Source organism: Schistocerca nitens, chromosome 4 (genome assembly GCF_023898315.1).
Source record: "Schistocerca nitens isolate TAMUIC-IGC-003100 chromosome 4, iqSchNite1.1, whole genome shotgun sequence".
NCBI classification, from domain to species: domain Eukaryota; kingdom Metazoa; phylum Arthropoda; class Insecta; order Orthoptera; family Acrididae; genus Schistocerca; species Schistocerca nitens.
The window spans coordinates 577,923,569-577,944,261 of record NC_064617.1 but is presented as its reverse complement, the minus strand read 5'-3'; the positions used below and the strand labels follow the sequence as shown (position 1 = coordinate 577,944,261).

The 20,693-nt window shown below is 41.3% G+C and overlaps 1 protein-coding gene across 1 annotated transcript in view; it reads right to left on the bottom strand.

Moving 5' to 3' along the window:
- LOC126252448 (pickpocket protein 28-like) overlaps positions 1 to 20,693 on the bottom strand; it is a 203,007-nt gene that overhangs the window by 40,157 nt on the left and 142,157 nt on the right. Inside the window, exon 7 of the mRNA XM_049953342.1 lies at positions 12,100 to 12,370. Coding sequence (XP_049809299.1) covers positions 12,100 to 12,370 — 271 coding nt within the window. The remainder of the gene's footprint in view (positions 1 to 12,099; positions 12,371 to 20,693) is intronic.

Sequence of the window (20,693 nt, the reverse complement as noted above, 5' to 3'; positions counted from 1 at the left end):
GTTTTCATGTGGACATCCCGTATTTTTACTGCAAAGAAGCTGACTGATTCGGGTTTCCTTGTCTGTTCTTTGATCTAAGCAACTTTTATGTAATATTGTTTGTCTTGAACATTATTTAAACTCTTAGCTGTCTCTGATTCTTGTGTACTAGTTTAGTTTCAGATTCTGTCACCGGTTGCTACGATCTGTTTGTGGACATATTGATCTGTTGTTCAAGATATTCGTGAACATTCTCAATTTTGTTTTGCAAGAGTCTCTTCATTTTGCCCGGGTATAGTGGAAAAACTGGTAGAAGCCGACCTTGGGGAAGATCAGTTTGGATTCCGTAGAAATGTTGGAACACGAGAAACAATACTGACCCTATGAATTATCTTAGAAAATAGATTAAGGAAAGTCAAACCTACATTTATAGCATTTGTAGACTTAGAGAAAGATTTGACAATGTTGACTGGAATACTCTCTTTCGAATTCTGAAGGTGGTAGGGGTAAAATACAGGGAGCGAAAGGCTATTTACAATTTGTACAGAAAGCAGATGGCAGTTATAAGTTTCGAGGGACACTAAAGGGAAGCAGTGGTTGGGAAGGGAGTGAGACAGGGTTGTAGCCTCTCCCCGATGTTATTGAATCTGTATATTCAGCAAGCACTAAAGGAAACAAAAGAAAAATTCGGAGTAGCAATTAAAATCCATGGAGAAGAAATAAAAACTTCGAGGTGTACCGATGACATTGTAATTTTGTCAGAGACAGCAAAGGACCTACAAGAGCAGCTGAACGGAATGGACAGTGTCCTGAAAGGAGGATATAAGATGAACATCAACAAAAGCAAAGCGAGGATAATAGAATGTAGTCGATTTGAATCGGGTGATGCTGGGGGTATTCGATTAGGAAATGAGACACTTGAAGTAGTACATGAGTTTAGCTATTTGGAAAGCAAGTAACTGATGATGGTCGAAGTAGAGAGGATATTGGTAATGGCAAGGAAAGCTCTTCTGAAGAAGAGAAATTTGTTAAGATCGAGTATAGATTTAAGTGTCAGGAAGTCGTTCCTGAAAGTATTTGTATGGAGTGTAGCCATGCATGGAAGTGAAACGTGGACGATAAATAGTTTAGGCAAGAAGAGAATAGAAGCTTTCGAAATGTGGTGCTGCAGAAGAATGCTGAAGACTAGATGGGTAGATCACATAACTAATGAGGAGGTATTGAATAGAATTGGGGAGAAGAGAAATTTGTGGCACAACTTGACTAGAAGAAGAGATCGGTTGGCAGGACATATTCTGAGGCATCAAGGGATCGCCAATTTAGTATTGTAGGGCAGCGTGGAGGGTAAAAATCGTAGAGGGAGACCAAGAGATGAATACACTAATCAGATTCAGAAGGATGTAGGTTGCAGTAGGCACTGGGAGATGAAGAAGCTTGCACAGGATAGAGTAGCATGGAGAGCTGCATCAAACGAGTCTCAGGACTGAAGACCACAACAACAACAGTGATTACCCTAATCCAATCTCATTTTTTGAATTATTGTTTAGTTATTTATGCATTGATCTCACTTGGCCAGCTTAGGGTCTTCACGCCCTCTACCAAATCTAATCAGATATCGTTAGCGTACAGTATATAAGCAGTATATAATGATAGTAATTATAATAACGATAACATAAGGGGTTATGAAAAGGTTTCCGTTTGAGGGCGTAGCTGCAGCGTATATGCAGCGTAGCGTAACTTCGATACGGCCATATAACTACCGACATGTAGGCAAGGGATTTGTGCGGCGTTCGTGTCTTTCCGACATGCGTGAGGTAAATGCGGAAACGAGAATTATAACTACTTGATTACCAAATGTATCCAAACAGGACTGCCGTACTGTTATTCTTTTCTTGGTTGCCGAAGGGCAAACACCGGTAGACATCCATCGCAGATGAAGAATGAGGCAGCATGTCTACCGAAAACCAACTGCAACAAGGAATGCTGCTGTTTCATGATGACGCGCTTCCCCATACGCTTAACGCAGAAGTTACGCCAACTAAAGACGGGGACATTCGAGCATCGGCTCTACAGTCGTCGTCTCCTAAAACCGCCCTGAAGGGTCGACGATTCCTGACGGAAGAGGATGTGCAACAGGCAGTTACGGACTTCTTCATGCAGCAGGGCACAGTGTCTTACCAAACAGTATCTTCAACATAGTGCGTCAGTGCGATGTTTGCCTCAATTCTCACGGCGATTTTACGTGATTGACAGAGCGATTCTCGGCATACGTTCCTCGAACGGAAACATATATATATTTTAAAGAATATGAGGAATTTTGGAATTGACAGCCTTGCAACATTTTGTTTACGTAACGATTTCCTCTTTACGTTCTTTCTAGAATTTAATGACGTCTTTTAGGAGGTGCTGCACAGTACGTGAGAAATCAGTGTGGAGAAATTGCTGACTGAGCAGACGAAGAGCAAGAAATAAAAGGGAAAGAATGGCAAATTAGATAAAAAGAAGAAAATAGGAATATAAAGGTACTAGAAAAGCATGGATATGTTTCTTGAAGTTTTGCCGGTGGATTGAATATTCCATTATTTTTCGGGAGTGCATCTGGGATATTATTAACTCGTGTACCAATATGTTGGCTGACAAGCTTTCAGCCTTTCTCAAGGTGAAGCGCAAGATTTTTAATGCATTTTGCATTGTGGAGTAAACGTGCATCCGTCAAACATAAAACTTTACGCCTTCAAGAGTAAGACAAAGCAAGCACAGAGTCAGCGAAGCCATAGTGCTTACGAAGTATTTGGTTGATAATCCTGGAGGTCCATCGTAACTGAAAAAAAATGACTATTTTGAGATTTTTCTCGCATGTGGCTTGTTTAAGTCGTACCTTCTTAGTGATAAACTAACGCATGTGTGTACTTCACAGAAAAGAAACTAAGCAATGTTGTACTACCATGTGTGCAAGCAGAAACCCAGCGGTAAACGGTAACCTTACGGTCTTGTCACGGTTCGCGCGGCTTCCCTCGTCGGCGGTTCGAGTCCTCCCCCGGACATGGGTGTGTGTGTCGTCCTTAGTGTAAGTTAGATTAAGTAGCGTGTAAGCTTAGGGACCGATGACCTTAGCAGTACAGAACGGTAAGTGATCATACGCCGATGGCGCCGAATGTAGTCCACCGCGCTCCTTATCATATGGGCTGTTACGATAGCGAACGCAATCGTACCGAGGCAGAGAACATTGGCGGTTGAGTTTCCTTTAACCATCAGGGTGTACAATCAAATCGGATTGTTGATAAATGAGGAGAGGTTACTTCATTAATCACTGCGTCTAATGCCTTGGATGACAATAATACTCTCACTACACGAAAAATGGAATTTGCAGGAGGCAGGAAGTGAGTGCGTCACCACAATAAGTGGAAGTGTATTACAAGGAAAAGATGCAGAGAAGCAGGTGTAGAGTATACATTTAAAACCTATACAATTGAAACTTCCTGGCAGATTTAAACTGTGTGCCGGACCGAGACTCGAACTCGGGATCTTTGCCTTTCGCGGGAAAGTGCTCTACCAACTGAGTTACCCAAGCACGACTCTCGCCCCGTCCTCACAGCTTTTAATTCCACCAGTACCTCGTGAGGACGGGGCGTGACTCGTGCTTGGGTAGCTCAGTTGGTAGAGCACTTGCCCGTGAAAGGCAAACATCCCGAGTTCGAGTCTCGGTCCGGCTCACAGTTTTAATCTACCAGGAAGTTTCATATCAGCGCACACTCCGCTGTAGAGTGAAACTTTCAATCTACCTATACAATTGTTTAAACAAACTGTGTTAAGCTTGCATCTATCACTACATCTACATCTGGATCTACATGCATACTGCGCAAGCCACCAAATGATGCGTGGGGGTGGGTACCCTGTACCACTACTAGTCATTTCTTCTTGCAAAAGAAAATGTTCAGAAAACATGACTTTTGAAGACAGGCAGGTATTTTCAACAGTTTCTGGCAAGAAAGAAATAACGATGACTTTAAGAGATTATGTGTAGCTTCACACGTAATCCCAAAAAAATGTGGGTAGAAGGATAGTACAAGAGAGGGGGGTTCAAGCATAAAGTGACACTTCATTACTTGTTAGAAGTTCGTGGCAAAAGACTTTAAGTTTGCAAACCATTTTTCTTAAATACTTCGAGTATTTCGGAAATGTATGTCAGGACAGCGTTAACCGAAAAAAATACTGTTGGAATTGCTTAACTAGATCAGAGACGAAAGAGGATTCCACCTAAAACGCTGGACGAAGAAATAAGGAACCGTATCAGAATTCACATCAGAGTGTTCCCCACAAGCGAGAGTCGATACAGCAGAGAGACATCTGGTAGACTGTATCTGGGCAGCCATCTCAATATATCAAAAATGTATTATTTGTACGTAGAGCAATGCAAGAAAAACAAAGTGATGCAAGAGTTAAGTGCAAAGCAGTGGCTTTACCATGACGTTTTAATACTGACTTTAGCTTAGGTTTCAAGGAACCTGCAAATTATACCTGTGATAACAGTGATGAGATTAAAATTGGTGTAACAAATGTATATGCATTCCAGATTAAATCAGATGATGCTCACTTATCAGAAGCTGATACAGGATACAAAAACAAGACTATTTACAAAAATCGGTCAAAAGAACCCGTATCAAAACAAAGGTTGCCTTTTAGATTTCCAGAAATGTTCGCGACACCAAATCGTGTTAATTCCAGTGTGTTTTATCTAAGAAAGCTCTGGGCATATAATTTGACAATCCTTGATGCTTCAGAGCAGAAATCCTATAGTTGTATGTGAGATGAAACAGTTGCAGGTCGTGAACCTAAGGAAGTGTCACCTTTTTTGCTGAAGTAGGCACTGGCTAACATGCCTGAAACTCAGTCTAGGAACTTACGATATGAACTGATAACTGTGAAGGTCAGAAATGTAATTTCGCCATGATTGTGTCACATTTTTGGATTCTAAAATGTGTTTTTCTAATTTTAAAGTGATCGGCCATAAAATAGTATTGGTATATGGTGTCCAGGCTGTTACTGAACAAGCCAGAAGCAAGTTTAGCTCAAATATCATTGGAACTGTTCGCCAATGACGTTTCAAGTAACTGATTTAAGTGTATGACATGCAAAAGGCCCATTTCAAACACTTTGAACGTGTCTCAAGAGAACCATCATCACCATTAATTAAGTGGATAACTAAAAGTTTATCATCAGAAAAACTTTTAGTTAGCCAAGGTGTGCCTCTACAAATATGAGCAGAGAATTCAGGTTCTCTGTTCTATAAAACAACCTTTGATGGTGCATTTCAAGAGATTGACGTACAACAGCAAATAGGAATGGCAGTATAGAGTGAAGAATTTCCTGCTACACGAAATACTGTCAGAACCAAGCTACGGAAAAGTTTAAAGATATACAAAAACTACTAATACGTGTGCTTCAATATTTTAACTTTTCTACAGAAGTATACCACAGAAAACGTCAACACAAGCTGGGAAGGACCCAGAAGGAATTGAACACGACGAGGATATTACCAGATAATTCTAAGGTGAACTCAGTATTTATGTACCATATTTTTATCGTCTCTTTCAATTTATTAATGAATAGGTGAGGGATTTTGACAGAAATATTTATCTTTGTCACATGTTTTAAAGAAGCTATACGTACTTCAGTTTCCAGAAGCAAGCTTCTATGGTTGAAATTGTCATTTTTGTTTCATTTGCTTAAACTCTGCTCAGCAAATAATATTTTAATTACATTTTTGAAATGAAAACAGTGTATCCCCTAATATATCTATATGTCCCTTAATCTACTAGCATGGAATAAGCATGACTGTTCTTATTCCTTAATTTCAATACCAATAATTCTGATATTTCCACTCACATATTATAGAATAATCCTGCGTAACAAAGATAAACACATACAAACATAAAAAGGAAAAGAAATGGACAACAAACTATTGTAATGAGCACATTGAAAATATCTTAAGTGAAAACAACCAATATAAATCTGAGACGTATAATATCGTAAGTGCTGTTCACCTCGTAATATTACACAAAAACATTCACAAAGACAAAGTACACATAGAGACTAGCAGGAAAGGATGTAAAAAGTAAGAATCTTCATAATTGTGTATTCAACTTACTTTACAGGAAACAAAATCCGAGCCGCAGCAGCTTCCCTGTGATCTCCTGTAAAGTTAGTTCTATACCACTTACAACAGTTCATCACTGACGTCCATAATTATGGATTACATATGTTGCAATTCCAGGCAGTGAAGACCTAGAACAATATTTCCTTTGAGAGCGCAGATGTGAAATGAGGTGTTTTCATGATCTGCCGAGCACGAAACCCCCGTCGTGATTGAGCAGGTTGTCTGTTAATTGTATTTTCACAGTTTCCTTGACCACTGAATCGTAGCAGGATGAGGCTGTGGCCAGTATCTTAACTTTTTCCTTAATCCAAGAAGTGGATAATTGATTACAATGTTCAGTCACTGCAGGTTTATTCGACTGTAGTAGGCGAGTGTAAGTTTATCGCTGAAGTTCAATGCAACGTTCTTTTACAGCGCGTACTGTTAGTCTTATGTCTCATAAGGTGTTTCGTACATACTTGTCTTAGTAAAAGCAAACCCTCCTTCACAGATCCTAGAAGAGTTTCTGTCTTGGACAGCGGTAAGAAGAGCACAAACTCTTTATTCTTCCTCATTATTCTTGCAGTTTTTGAAGTGATACGTATTTCTCATATACAGCGGAATGGCAGTGTATTATATTTCTTTCTTCTTGTTCTTCTTTTGACTGCCCTGACGTTTTTGCTTGCAGATCTCTCTTAATTTAATTTTTTGTATATCCATTCTTATAGAATGTTTCTTCCAGGTGTACCAGTTCATTCTGTAGGTTATCAGCTCTGGGCACTACATAAGCCCTGCGTACTAGAGTTTTAAGTACACTCATACACATGATAAACTGGTACATCAAATTAAGAGAGCTCTGCAACCGAAAACGCCAGACCAACCAAAAGAAGACAGAGAGAAAATAAATGGACCAAGGACTGAACCCTGGGGGAGTCCAGCGACGAAACGGTCACATGATGAACTTCTCCAAACCACAGATGATTCGCTGACAATTATTTCTGAGGTAGCTGTCGAACCACAGTACTACGTCACTTGAGAAATTTATCTGTCTTATTTTCATAAATGTTAAATCAAATCAACAGTATCAAAAGCCATGCTGAAGCCAATCAGTGTTTAAAAAACGGTCGTTTTCTGCCTCTCCAGGATATATTCGATGTCGTCAGTCACTTTGATTAATGACCTTGCCGTGTTATGGTGTTTTCGGAAGGCTGATACATATTTATCGTGACTTTTATAAGCTTTATGGTAACTAATGGTCTGTTCATGTACAATATTTCCAAAGTTCTAGGTACTGCGAATAATATGCTGATCGGCCTACAGTCACCAAGTGATTTTGGTACTTCAATTTTTTGATGTAGGTCGAAAACTGACTGAAGTCTGTGAGAACTGTAACAGTACTGGCAACATTATCACTGCGTCATTACCGTCTGCCTCGGCAGAAATTATCGACTGCTTTTCGTAATTTGTATGTGTGTGTATGTGTGTGTGTGTGTGTGTGTGTGTGTGTGTGGAGTAACATGTTTTTAAAAAGACGCGTCTATCTTGCGGCTGATAATTTATCACAACTTACGAGCTGACTGCTGCTGAGAAACATTCAGTTGGTATGCAGAGCCTTGGAAAACGACATTAGGTTTCGCCTTTCCTATACCAAAGCTACGCAGTTTCTTCCACAGTGCTCCAGGGTTCGACTTTCTGCATACAACAGAGAGGGCAAGCTTGATTTTGGAATTGTGCACGTTTTGCTTCACTTTGTTCTGCAGTTTCCTGAATATTTCATGCAGTGAACCGCGGAACAAAGTGAGGCAAAAAGAGCGCAATGTCAAAATTTCCCTCAAATCTATTCATTTACTCATTTTCTGATTTAGTTCTGTCGCCAACCATGTTTGAGATAACTTTTAGGGACATGTTTGACATACAGTGCTGTAAATCTGACACTGAATTCTCCAACTTTACCATCCAATACCACCTCACTGCTTATATCCTGCCGCACGATATCTGAAGAGTCCTTTTGTAAGACATTTGTTAACTTGTTTTAAGTTTCCATACATTACTAAGTTAGAATTTCTTCTGGCTGCCTGCACTGAATACATTAAAAATATCACTTCACTGGCAGCGAGGCCAGAAGCGGAAATCTGACAGGCGTAAATTACTTTACCTGGCCTCTTTACCGCTATTATGTCCGTAAGAGTTTGGCGATATGCTGTGCAATGGATTGAGTGCAGAGGTATAACACCCACATCGTCTGAATGAAATAGATCTCTTGAGTCCTCCTGGGAGCGATATTTTAACTGCAAGTCTATATCTGTGTCTTGTGTTCTTACTGTGACACTAGCGAGAACAACGCTGATTAGAGTGATACTGCACCGATTTTGGGTGGTGTATATATGGATTAATAAGTTCTGCTTAGATACATTAACTTCGAGAAACAATAACTCCGATCCTCTTTCACCATTTGTATCCAAGGGTATTTACTATCGCAAATAAATACCGTCTGTATCAGTTCGTTTATTACATACTACTGGTTATAAAATGCACTGCAGATCATCGTTAGGTCTGACACTACAACGTGCAGTTAGTCGCAACCAGCAGTCAGTAATAAAAGAAGTGATCCAGACGGTGTTTGTTTATTTATTATTACAAAAGATATCACTGTTCCCGCAACATGACGCCAGTTACGTACATATTATCATCGGTTTTAAATCCTGCCACCACAGTAATTTTCGCCATCAATCCTTAGAGGTGTACAACGTGAGAGACGGATACAGTGTGAAGAGACATTCGGTTTGAATCACATCTCTGATAAAAGAATTACATTGAAATTCATCTCCTTGAACAGGTCGTAAGACTCCTCAAAATGAAATTTAATGATTAGGTTCTGGGGTGAGTAGCTAGAAAGTCGCAGGATTGTGCCATTGTGGTCACCTGAGACTGACCTGCGCCGCCTCTACCTCCCGATCAGAAGAGAGACAATGGCCTGCAATCCCTACGGCAGACATTCTGGGAGAGTGACCGAAGTTACCGTTGTTGATGCTCAGCAGTGAAATCGTTCGCAGCTGAAGTGAAAGACAGGCTGGTTCGAAAAGTATCGAACACGGACTGTTTAATAAAAAAAAGTAGTTCTCAATAATAGCAGATGCCTCTCTGAGTGCTTCTGTCTGAAACAGCAATGAAGAAATGGCAGAGTGAAGACCATAAATAAAACTCAGTAGAGGATTGAGAAAGAAACGATAATGCTTCTTGCAGAAGTACACCAAATAAAAATATATATGAAGTTATGACTCACGAAGTAACTTAATAAAACTCAGTTAAACAAATAAGTGATAGTACTGAGGTAACTCAAAACTATGTCGTGGAAAGTTCCTCCATCACTGATTCATCCATTTCGGTGCCCAAAAGTCTGTAATCTCTGACTGGGCACCCTTAAGTGAGCATCGTCTAAGTTTGCTGCTTCAGGCCGGTCCTGTGATGAGAGGCACCCTTGGCTAACAGTATCTAACAGTATTCTTTCGCCAGTAGAAAGATGCGCCTGCATAGTTTTCAATTACCATAATCCCTTGAGCACAGGTCTACGTGCATTCTACGTACTGGGTTACGTGGGAACTGTTCTGTTCCTCTTTACAATCACGAAGAGTTGAATTTGTTGGAACGTTCCAACTTCTCAGAATTTCATTGCATCGACCAAGACGTGTCTACAACCTGTTCAGACATTCCCATACCGGCCACAATTATTTGTGTTTCGGTTGCAAGCATTCTCAAGAGCATCTACGCTTCTGGTTCTCTTCCGCATTTGCCTTCCACAACCCCCCGAAAGCTCAAAAAGGCAAATTGTAGTTAGAGGAATAGAGCTTTTCAGGAAACTATTCTTAAATTTCATACTTACTCGAGGAATCTGGTACTCTTATCATGAGTCTAGCAACTGTACGTTGGCACATCCTGTTTCGTGATTTCTCGCTGTCTAGAAAGCGTGCCTTTTGTAGCAAAACTGGTTTCAAGCACCCAGTACACGGGTGGCTCGTAGTTAACGGCTGAGAGGCAGAGCTGCCTCAACAGATATTTTGAAACGTATTTTTAAATAATGTTTTACAGAATTTATATTCTTAGAAAGCATTACAGATATTTTCCAAACGGATTTAAATAATAACTCATAACTTATTTTAGAACTGTTACTATCTAGTGACGTTTTCCAAACAGTTAATAGCTAGAATGAGATTTTCACTCTGCAGCGGAGTGTCCGCTGATATGAAACTTCCTGGCAGATTAAAACTGTGTGCCTGACCGAGACTCGAACTCGGGACCCTTGCCTTTCGCGGGCAAGTGCTCTACCATCTGAGCTACCGAAGCACGACTCACGCCCGGTACTCACAGCTTTACTTCTGCCAGTACCTCGTCTCCTACCTTCCAAACTTTACAGAAGCTCTCCTGCGAACCTTGCAGAACTAGCACTCCTGAAAGAAAGGATACTGCGGAGACATGGATTAGCCACAGCCTGGGGGACGTTTCCAGAACGAGATTTTCACTCTGCAGCGGATTGTGCGCTGTTATGAAACTTCCTGGCAGGTTAAAACTGTGTGTCGAACCGAGACTCGAACTCGAACTCGGGAAGTTTGGAAGGTAGGAGACGAGGTACTGGCAGAAGTAAAGCTGTGAGGACCGGCCGTGAGTCGTGCTTGGGTAGCTCATTTGGTAGAGCACTTTCCCGCGAAAGGCAAAGGTCCCGACTTCGAATCTCGGTCCGGCACACAGTTTTAATCTGCCCGTAAGTTTCATACCAGCGCACACTCCGCTGTAGAGTGAAAATCTCATTCTGGAATCGTCCCCCAGGCTGTGGCTAAGCCATGTCTCCGCAGTATCCTTTCTTTCAGGAGTGCTAGTTCTGCAAGGTTCGCCGGAGAGCTTCTGTAAAGTTTGGAAGGTAGGAGACGAGATACTGGCAGAAGTAAAGCTGTGAGTACCGGGCGTGAGTCGTGCTTCGGTAGCTCAGATGGTAGAGCACTTGCCCGCGAAAGGCAAAGGTCCCGAGTTCGAGTCTTGGTCGGGCACACAGTTTTAATCTGCCAGGAAGTTTCAGTTAATAGCTAGTCTTATGGCTTGGAATGTTTGTTAGCTCCATGTAGCAGTACTGTAGGGGCCTCGCTTCTATGGATTACAACGATTATTGACGTCCAGAAGGTACAATTACATGAGCCGAAGGGAATCATATCAACTTCAAAGTTATTTTGAGATTCAGCTATTATGTTTTGATGCATTTTAATTTGCATTTAATAATAATGATTTTATAGTCTTAAGGATACTTTTTTGTTTCGCACGTTGGAAATTCCATCCACTGTAGGAGAGTAACGATAAATGTGTAAATGTATCGCTAGAGTGCACTGGAATTCGGTAACGTGTCTCCACACAGTGAGAGTTTAACGAATCATAAGAGCTCGAAACATGCCACAGCTTTTTCTTGCTAAGAAGTTCTTCATTTTGTAATGGCATGTAAGTTGTATTTACAACAACTAGCAAAACCACTTTGACGTTTGCCCTTGGTGTTGCCTTCAAGTCGTGACAGGAGCTTGGCTACATGCCAGGGACAATAACGTCATTGAGATGGCAGATGATGGGACATTAAAAAATTAAAGATTGTAGGAAATTTAAAAATTAATTGTGGCGGTAAATTTAAAAATAAAAGTCTACCTGAGCAATTACCTGGAGCAAATATCGTCAGTATGAAAGGTTCAGCACATTGATGACATCTTCTCTATCCCTGTATTATCATTTGCGAAAACACACAAGACTAAAAGGCGACTTGTTAAACTGTAGTTAATTACTCAGTTTTATCAACACAGTACAGGTAAAACGTGCCACTGCTCATGTGTCTGGAAAAATTTTCACTTACTACTTTGCTGCTTTAATACAGGATCAGTTTTGTCAGATTCATTCGACTGTGGAAGACAGAGCCAGATTAGCAGCACGCCCTCATTTTGGATGCAGTCTTTACTCACTGGGCATGTAGGAGAGCACGCAGCCGCACTGAGCCAGCGTGTAGTTGGCCTCGCACTCGAGCTTGCAGTTGCGCTGCGTGTAGGTGCGGTAGAAGTGCAGCTTGGCCTCTCCGGAGAAGACGCAGCGCCGCTTGGCGGGGGCCACCTTGCGCAGGAGTTGGCTGGCGTGGAGGATCTGCGGCGACACCACCACTCGCAGCTCCTCCCCCGGAGAGAACACGAAGCCCATGTGCGCGATCTTGGGCGTCTCCACAGGATTCTGCAGCATCATCTGCGGACCCACACCGCTGCCTCACCCGCCATTCTGAAACACTACGTCTACTAGTAAAAGATGGAAGGCTGCAACATGAGCACTGATGGGAAACTACAAACCCAGATGCCAATCATGAGAGGCTCGGCAAGGGTCCTCGCCACCTACTTTCTTGTCGTGACTTGTCTAAACGGCGTTCAGCCGCAGCTTGCATACTTCCGATGGTAGCTACTCTTGCTCTTCGGTTGAACGTTGTTGTGCTTACTGGTGATGTGTAGTTCCCAGACTTTCTCGATTTGGCGCTCGGTAGCGATAAAAGAGTGTGCTGCCCCCCAGCATATATCGCATTAATGTCTAATATCGCCTCTTGCTTTGATAACTGTGTCAGTTAGGCGAGGACTATAGTGGACCAGTTTCTTCGTGTATTTCATATGCAGTTGAAGCCATCCGTTTATGGTTGTATGTCATAGTCCGAAGTGCTGACATGTTGACTGCTTCGTTTCATCCACTATTCCAAGTTGTCCCAGACATTTCCTGTGGGATCGAATGATTTAGCGGACGAGTCGAAGTGTTCGCGTGCAATCGTGCAAACACGGTTTAAGAACGCTGATTCGAAAAGGCCTAGCTGACAGCGGCAGTAGAGCGTCACGTAGAGGGGAGGACATTTTAATACTGAAAGTCGCCGCCTGGAATCAGCGGGTAAATACGATCTTGCAGTGCCTGTATTGTTAAGAATCCGGCGATACCAGGCAGCGACTTTCAGTTACAATGCCCTCCCCTGTACAGGAATTACATAATGTGTGTACGAGTACACCTTTTGCCACAGGCGCCACGATGATCTGCCAATGAGTCGTCCACAGTTAGCGAAAGCGGTTAAAGCGACGCTCGCACAAAGCGGGACATCTGCGTTCGAGTCCCGGTTTGGCACAAATTTTCACTCTCGTCGTTCCCTTAAACATCCGATGGTTGCTCGTATCCGGAACTGCGAATACATTATATGTATTTCATAACGGCTACAGTCACTGCAGTGCATGTTTCTCGACATGTATGCATGCTGCGAAGTTAAGGACTAACGTAGATGTCATTTATTTATTTATTTAGTTATTTATTGTTCCGTGGGACCAAATTAAGGAGAAATCTCCATGGTCATGGAACGAGTCAATGTATGAAATTATAACACGATAGTAGAAACAGATGAAATGAAATATAAAAACATATTCAGACGACAAGTCGTAAGTTTAAATAAAGAAAATCAACAATGTAACACTGGAATTTGCTTAATTTTTTAGCTCTTCCAGGAGCTCCTCGACAGAATAGAAGGAGTGAGCCACGAGGAAACTCTTCAGTTTGGACTTAAAAGACTTCGGGCTACTGCTAAGATTTTTGAGTTCTTGTGGTAGCTTATTGAAAATGGATGCAGCAGAATACTGCACTCCTTTCTGCACAAGAGTCAAGGAAGTGCATTCCACATACAGATTTGATTTCTGCCTAGTACTAACTGAGTGAAAGCTGCTAACTGTTGGGAATAGGCTAATATTGCTAACAACAAACGACATTAAAGAAAATATATACTGTGAGGGCAATGTCAGAATTCCCAGACTATTGAATAGGGGTCGAGAAGAGGTTCTCGAACTTACATCACACATAGCTCGAACAGCCCGTTTTTGAGCCAAAAATACCCTTTTCGAATCAGAAGAATTACCCCAAAAAATAATACCATACGACATAAGCGTATGAAAATATGCGGACTATTTTTCGTGTTGAACTGTCACTTATTTCAGATACTGTTCTAATGGTAAATAAAGCAGCATTTAGTTTCTGAACAAGATCCTGGACATGGGCTTTCCACAACAGCTTACTATCTATCCGAACGCCTAGGAACTTGAACTGTTCCCTCTCGCTTATAATATGCCCATTCTGTCTTATCCAAATATCGGTTCTTGTTGAATTGTGAGTTAGAAACTGTAAAATCTGAGTCTTACTGTGATTTAGCATCAAACTGTTTTCCACAAGCCACGAACTTATTTCATGAACTACATGATTTGATACTGTTTCAATATTACACACAAGATCCTTCACTACGAAGCTGGTGTCATCAGCAAACAGAAATATTTTTGAATCACCTGTAATACTAGAAGGCATATCATTTATGTAAATAAGAAAGAGCAGTGGCCCCAGCACCGACCCTTGCGGAACGCCCCACTTAACAGTGCCCCATTGCGACTGAACATCACTACCACTCTCAATATTGCGGAGAATTACCTTCTGCTTTCTGTTGTTAAAGTAAGAGGCGAACCAATTGTAAGCTACTCCTCTTACTCCATAATGGTCCAACTTCTGCAGTAATATTTTGTGGTCAACACAGTCAAAGTCCTTCGTTAAATCAAAGAAAACACCTAGCGTTCGCAATCTTTTATTTAATCCGTCCAAATCCTCACAGAGAAAAGAGAATATAGCATTTTCAGCTGTTAAACCATTTCTAAAACCAAACTGTACATTTGACAGCAAATTATGTGAATTTAAATGCTCCAGTAACCTTGTATATACAACCTTCTCCATAACTTTAGAAAACACCGATGGGATGGAAATAGGTCTAAAGTTGTCAACATTATCCCTGTCTCCCTTTTTATAAAGTGGCTTCACTACAGAGTACTGTAATCGGTCAGGAAACTGACCACTCCTAAAGGAAATGTTACAGATATGGCTAAGTACTGGGCTAACATACACAGAACAATACTTCAGTATTCTGCTAGATACCCCGTCATATCCATGAGAGTTCCTGGTCTTTAGTGATTTAATTATTAAGTCAATCTCTCTCTTGTCAGTATCATGGAGGAGTATTTCAGGTAACAGTCTCGGAACACTTTTTCCTAAGAGCGCTAAATGATTCCCTGTTGGGACTAGGTTTCTATTTAGTTCACCTGCTATATTCAGAAAGTTATTATTAAATACTGTACATATATGCAACTTATCAGTAACACGAACATTCCCACTACGCACTGATTCTATATCCTCGACCTGTCTCTGCAGACCACCCACTTCCTTTACGACTGACCATATGGTTTTAATTTTATCCTGAGACCTAGCCATTCTATCTGCATACCACTTACTTTTTGCCTTCCTAATAACATTTTTAAGCACCTTACAGTACTGTTTGTAACGGGCTGCTGCAGTTAGATTTTGACTGTTTCTAACATTTTGATATAATTGCCACTTTGTTCTACAAGATATTCTTATCCCTCTAGTCAGCCACCCAGGCTGCCTGGTTGTGCTAGTACCCTGTTTTGAACGTTCTAACGGAAAGCAACTTTCAAAGAGCACGAGAAAAGTCTTGAGAAAAGCATTATATTTATCGTCTACTGTATCAGCGCTATAAACATCTTGCCACTCTTGTTCCTTAATAAGGTTTACATAGGTCTCTACAACAACTGGATCAGCTTTCCTACACAGTTGATAACTATATTTAACACGTGTTGCAGCACAAAAATCTTTTAGAGTTAAAACATGTGCATCATGATCTGAAAGGTCATTTATCTTTTTGCTAACAGAATGCCCTTCTAGTAATGAGAAATGAACAAAAATGTTGTCTATGGTTGTTCTACTGTTCCCTTGCACTCTCGTTGGAAAGAATACGGTTTGCATAAGATTATATGAATTACGGAGGTCTACCAGCATCCTTTTCCTTGCACAATCACTTATACAATTAATATTGAAGTTACCACATATAACTAACTTTTTGTATTTCCTATAAAGTGAACCAAGAACCTCCTCTAGCAAGAGGCAAGTCCAAGCGAGTAAATGAGAGAAGCTTTATTAATGTATCTGTATTAATAACAACTTCGTCTTTCTTATCCGCTAATACTGTAGTCTTCAGTGGACAACTGGGTAGTTAGTTAAAAATCAGTTATTTGGGTGGTTTGATTGCTGTATGTGTACCAACAACAAAATTCAAAATTGTCCCCTATTGGCCATAAGGTATTTTTACCAATGTTATTAACATGGCTTTTACTTATGTTACAGCTTTCTGTATATGAAAAACTCATTTGAACCATGGTTGGGATTCCATATCAAACTGTAGCCCACCAATAACTGTCTGAAAAAGTCTTTTTTCACATCAGAGAGAGGCAGGGGCATTCCACTTGCAATAGCACTAGGCAGTATTGTTGTCAAGGCTGCTTTCGATTTGTATACAGGTTTATATGAATATAAATAACAAAATTTGGCAGTGTCATAACTTTGCTGAGGAATGTGTGATCTTGTCGTAAAGCGATAAGCACGTTTCCGATGAGTGGATTATCATTCTGAAATTTATTAATCAGCTGTATGTAGCAACATAAAGTAAATCAGTTTCGCTGTGTTAAACACTAAGCGAAGAGCCGATATGGAGGAATGACGAATCTAACTCATTGACTTGTAGTGTACCCTATTTTATAAAGAGAAGTAAGAGGAAAATGTCGTGTGTATGTCGCTGTGTATAATCGCTGTCGAAAATGCCCTGGCCACAATACATTCGAACCACGAGTGTGAAAAACATAGCGGACTACGATCTTGAATGCGTCACTGTGTGTTACTCATGGCAGTGGAAGCCCTGTTCGCCACGGGTCTGCTCTGGCACTCTCAGCGGCACCCGCTATCATTGACCTGCGGCAGCAATACCTCGGCCAGTCTGTGATTTGCATTTACAGCCTCCGGTGTTATAACTCTGTAAACCATTTTAACACTTTCTCTGTGTCGAGATTCTTACACTAGTCTTGACATGTTCTGAATTAATCTGCAAAGTTGATTCTGGAGCTATATTTTGAATTAATGGCTGAATGTTTTGTATGTTATTTGAATCAGACTTAAGCTTATTATTTCCATGATCTATCAGTGTAACATAACACACTTCTTGTTTACTTACATTTATGGAAAAAATATAATGCTCGATTGTGCCCATGCAATACGCTGACTTTGTAATTTACGTTCCGTAAAATAAGAATTTGGACACTGTCGATAACCAGAATTAAATGCAACACTGACTGCCGTAATCTCGAAAAAAATTATGTATAACTTTTTACATCACATTTATTCAACACTTGAAATTCAAACTAATTCGTCTTACAATTATCATAACATTTTTCGTATTGTTTATTGTTAGTTTCGTGGTTCATCTGACGTATGTACATTACTTCACCGTAATCTTAATCATGATAACCTTGTGCACTTATCACCATAATAAGAGTTGCACTGAGTGTATTTGTAAACATATTTCAAAGATTCATGTGATATTTGGTACATACACAGCGTTCAGGTCGTAAGAAAAGGTGCCAATGGAAGATGCGTCTCAGAGAGATCTTCATATCGCTTTATAAATAGATATCAGTTACTGTAGACTGTACAGCAGTTATTCAGACGTTATGCAGCTGCTGATACATTACACGTGTAAGTGTATGGTGAACTAGCGAGATGTTCATTTAACAGTCAATGGGCTTGCCAATTTTAACTTGTGTATTGAGCCGTTGCGGAATGTAATCTGCGTAAATAAGAATCGAGTTGTAACAGTTACACGATCTTTCCCTTTTAGCCACAAAGTAATTTTGTTTGGGATATACGCAGATACATACGGAAATATCCAAAAAAAATAGTTCAAATGGCTCTGAGCACTATGGGACTTAACATCTTAGGTCATCAGTCCCCTAGAACTTAGAACTAGTTAAACCTAACTAACCTAAGGACATCACAAACATCCATGCCCGAGGCAGGATTCGAACCTGCGACCGTAGCGGTCTTGCGGTTCCAGACTGCAGCGCCTTTAACCGCACGGCCACTTCGGCCGGCTGAAATATCCACATGCATACATTCTTTTCATCTGCAAAAAATCATTATTGTATCTACCCATGAATATCCGCATATTTTCTCCCCATGGACTACGACGTCAACTCTGACCCTTCCCGCCACGTTTCCGAATCAAGGTACCAGAGGTCATCATACGAAATGTTTCTTTGGAGTAGAAATTCACCAGAAAAACCATTCTTATTATTAGGTCCACGCGGTTCATTTCGTGGCCTTTGTTCTTTCCTCGCTACGGTCGCAGGTTCTAATCCTGCCTCGGGCATGGATATGTGTGATGTCCTTAGGTTAGTTAGGTTTAAGTAGTTCTAAGTTCTAGGGGACTGATGACCTCAGATGTTAAGTCCCATAGTGCTCAGAACCAATTGAATTTGTTCTTTCCTGTCAACAAAGCAATTAGTCAAAAGTTGGTGAAGAGGGAATAACAGGGGGTCAAACGGTCTGGAAACCTGTTACATGGTCAAACGAATATGTATCGCTGTGCGTGGTGCTGTCTTTGTCATAGACTATGGAAGTATCCTGGCATGCTGATAACAAGGAATGCTGCACCCAGGGTAAGGCTGTGAGACTTATAATACCCTTTGCTCAAGATGTTAAGTTCGTTGAAACAGGATGCTTGTATCAGGATGTTGGCAAATGAGGATTTGTCATTTCCATATAAGGTCAACGAAGATTCGAACATTATCAGCCGCATCGTCAAAAACATCAACTATATGTCCACCAGGCTAAAGTTAGAGAGAGAATGAATGAAACATAACTGACTGTTCCGCACTGCTTCCAGATATGAAATCCAACCTAACCGACTTGTACTTGTTGCTGTGGCAAAAATGGTTAGACATTAATACAGGGTTTGTATGAAAACATAGTAAAAATTTGGGAAAATGTACTGAAGATGTCGGTGCAGACAAAAAAATCCTTGGACAGTGCTACACTCCTGCCAAACAGTGCCTAGAATGCGCACTGGGAGTCCTTTCAATGAGTGCGTCAAAGCCACTTTCATCTTTGTACAGTATCATGGCCGTCTTCATTCGGTGGAACAAGAAAACGTCTGCCGGAGACACATCGAGATTGTAGAGGTACTGGGGAGATGCTGCGATGCCGCTCCGGCCAGATAATCGTTGACCATGAGACAGGGTCAGTGTCCTGATGCAACTCCCAATAGGCGGCCTCGGTATGTTGATTCTTTCCACAGTCATTTATTAATTCCTACCTGTTCCGCGATCTCTCCGACACTTAACGGCCGGTCTGAGTTCAATACAACCCATTGTCCTCGTTTCTGTTCGTAGAAGCCCGACCTGCGCGGGGTTCGTCTTCTACTTTTTCTCAACCGTCTTAGAAGCATTTGCGCCTTCTAAAAATAGCTCCTTTGGGTAGGTTTCCCCTACGAAAATGTTACCTCTGGTGCTAGCGGAAAATGCCAAAATGGCTGACTTGGTCTGACGTTTTAATTTGAAGGTAGTTTCTACTGCCCTTGGTGAGATAGAGTACTGGAGTGGTGTCCCGTCACCTGCTCCGATCCATTGGGACCCATGGTTGCCCTTGCTCGGTTGTTCGGTCTGGCTCCTGCCCTTGCCACTCTGAATTTTTCTTTTTTTGTTCCACAAATCGTCGGTTCACTGTCTCGTCGTCGTTGTTCTCTTTCCTGAGATTTTGTCAACTTGTCCGCGTTGTTAGTTTTCTTGTGGTAATGAGGGTCAGGAAACACCGGTCGGATGCACAGAGTGCTCTCGTGTCGCGTCACATATCCCGGGGACCTCCAGCTGCTTTGTGGGTGGAGAAACTCACCCACCATCAACCTCTTATCGCTCTCACACTTCTACTTGCTTGTTTCTCTTGGTTTTATTGATTCTCGGTTACAGTCGAGTTCCATAGGATTTATTTCCTGTGTCCTTCCTCTCTGAGGACTCCTCCCGAATTGATGCATTGATGCATGTAGGATAGAGGGACTGATGATCTCGTAGTTTGGTCTCTTAAACACCATCAATCCAGTCCAAATCCTTCCGAACACATGCTGGACCACTGCAAACGTCTCCAATAGTCAATTTTGCAAGTTCTACACTGAACTTGATGGTATAGCGCTATTTTATACAAAATTGTATTTTTAAGTTTCTACCGAGCCTATAGAAAGGGTTACAATAAATAGATAATACGGACCTAAAGAAAGGGTTACAATAAATAGACAATACGGACCACTGGCAGGTGAATATTTAGGTCGACTTTACTAAATTTCTTTGTCAGGGAAAACCAGCAAGGTCTCAGAAAGCAGGGCTCGTGCGGAACTCAGCTTGCCCTTTTCTCACCTGAGATCCTGCGAACCATGGACGGAGGACAACAGACGGATTTCATATTCCCATATTTCCGTGAAGCATTTGACACGGTGCTGCACTGACGACTGTTAACAAAGGTACAAGTGTACGGATTAGGTTCCCAGGTGTGTGACCGGCTTCAGGACTTCTTACACTACAGAAACAAGTATGTTGTTCTCGACGGCGAGTGTTCATCAGAGGCAAGGGTA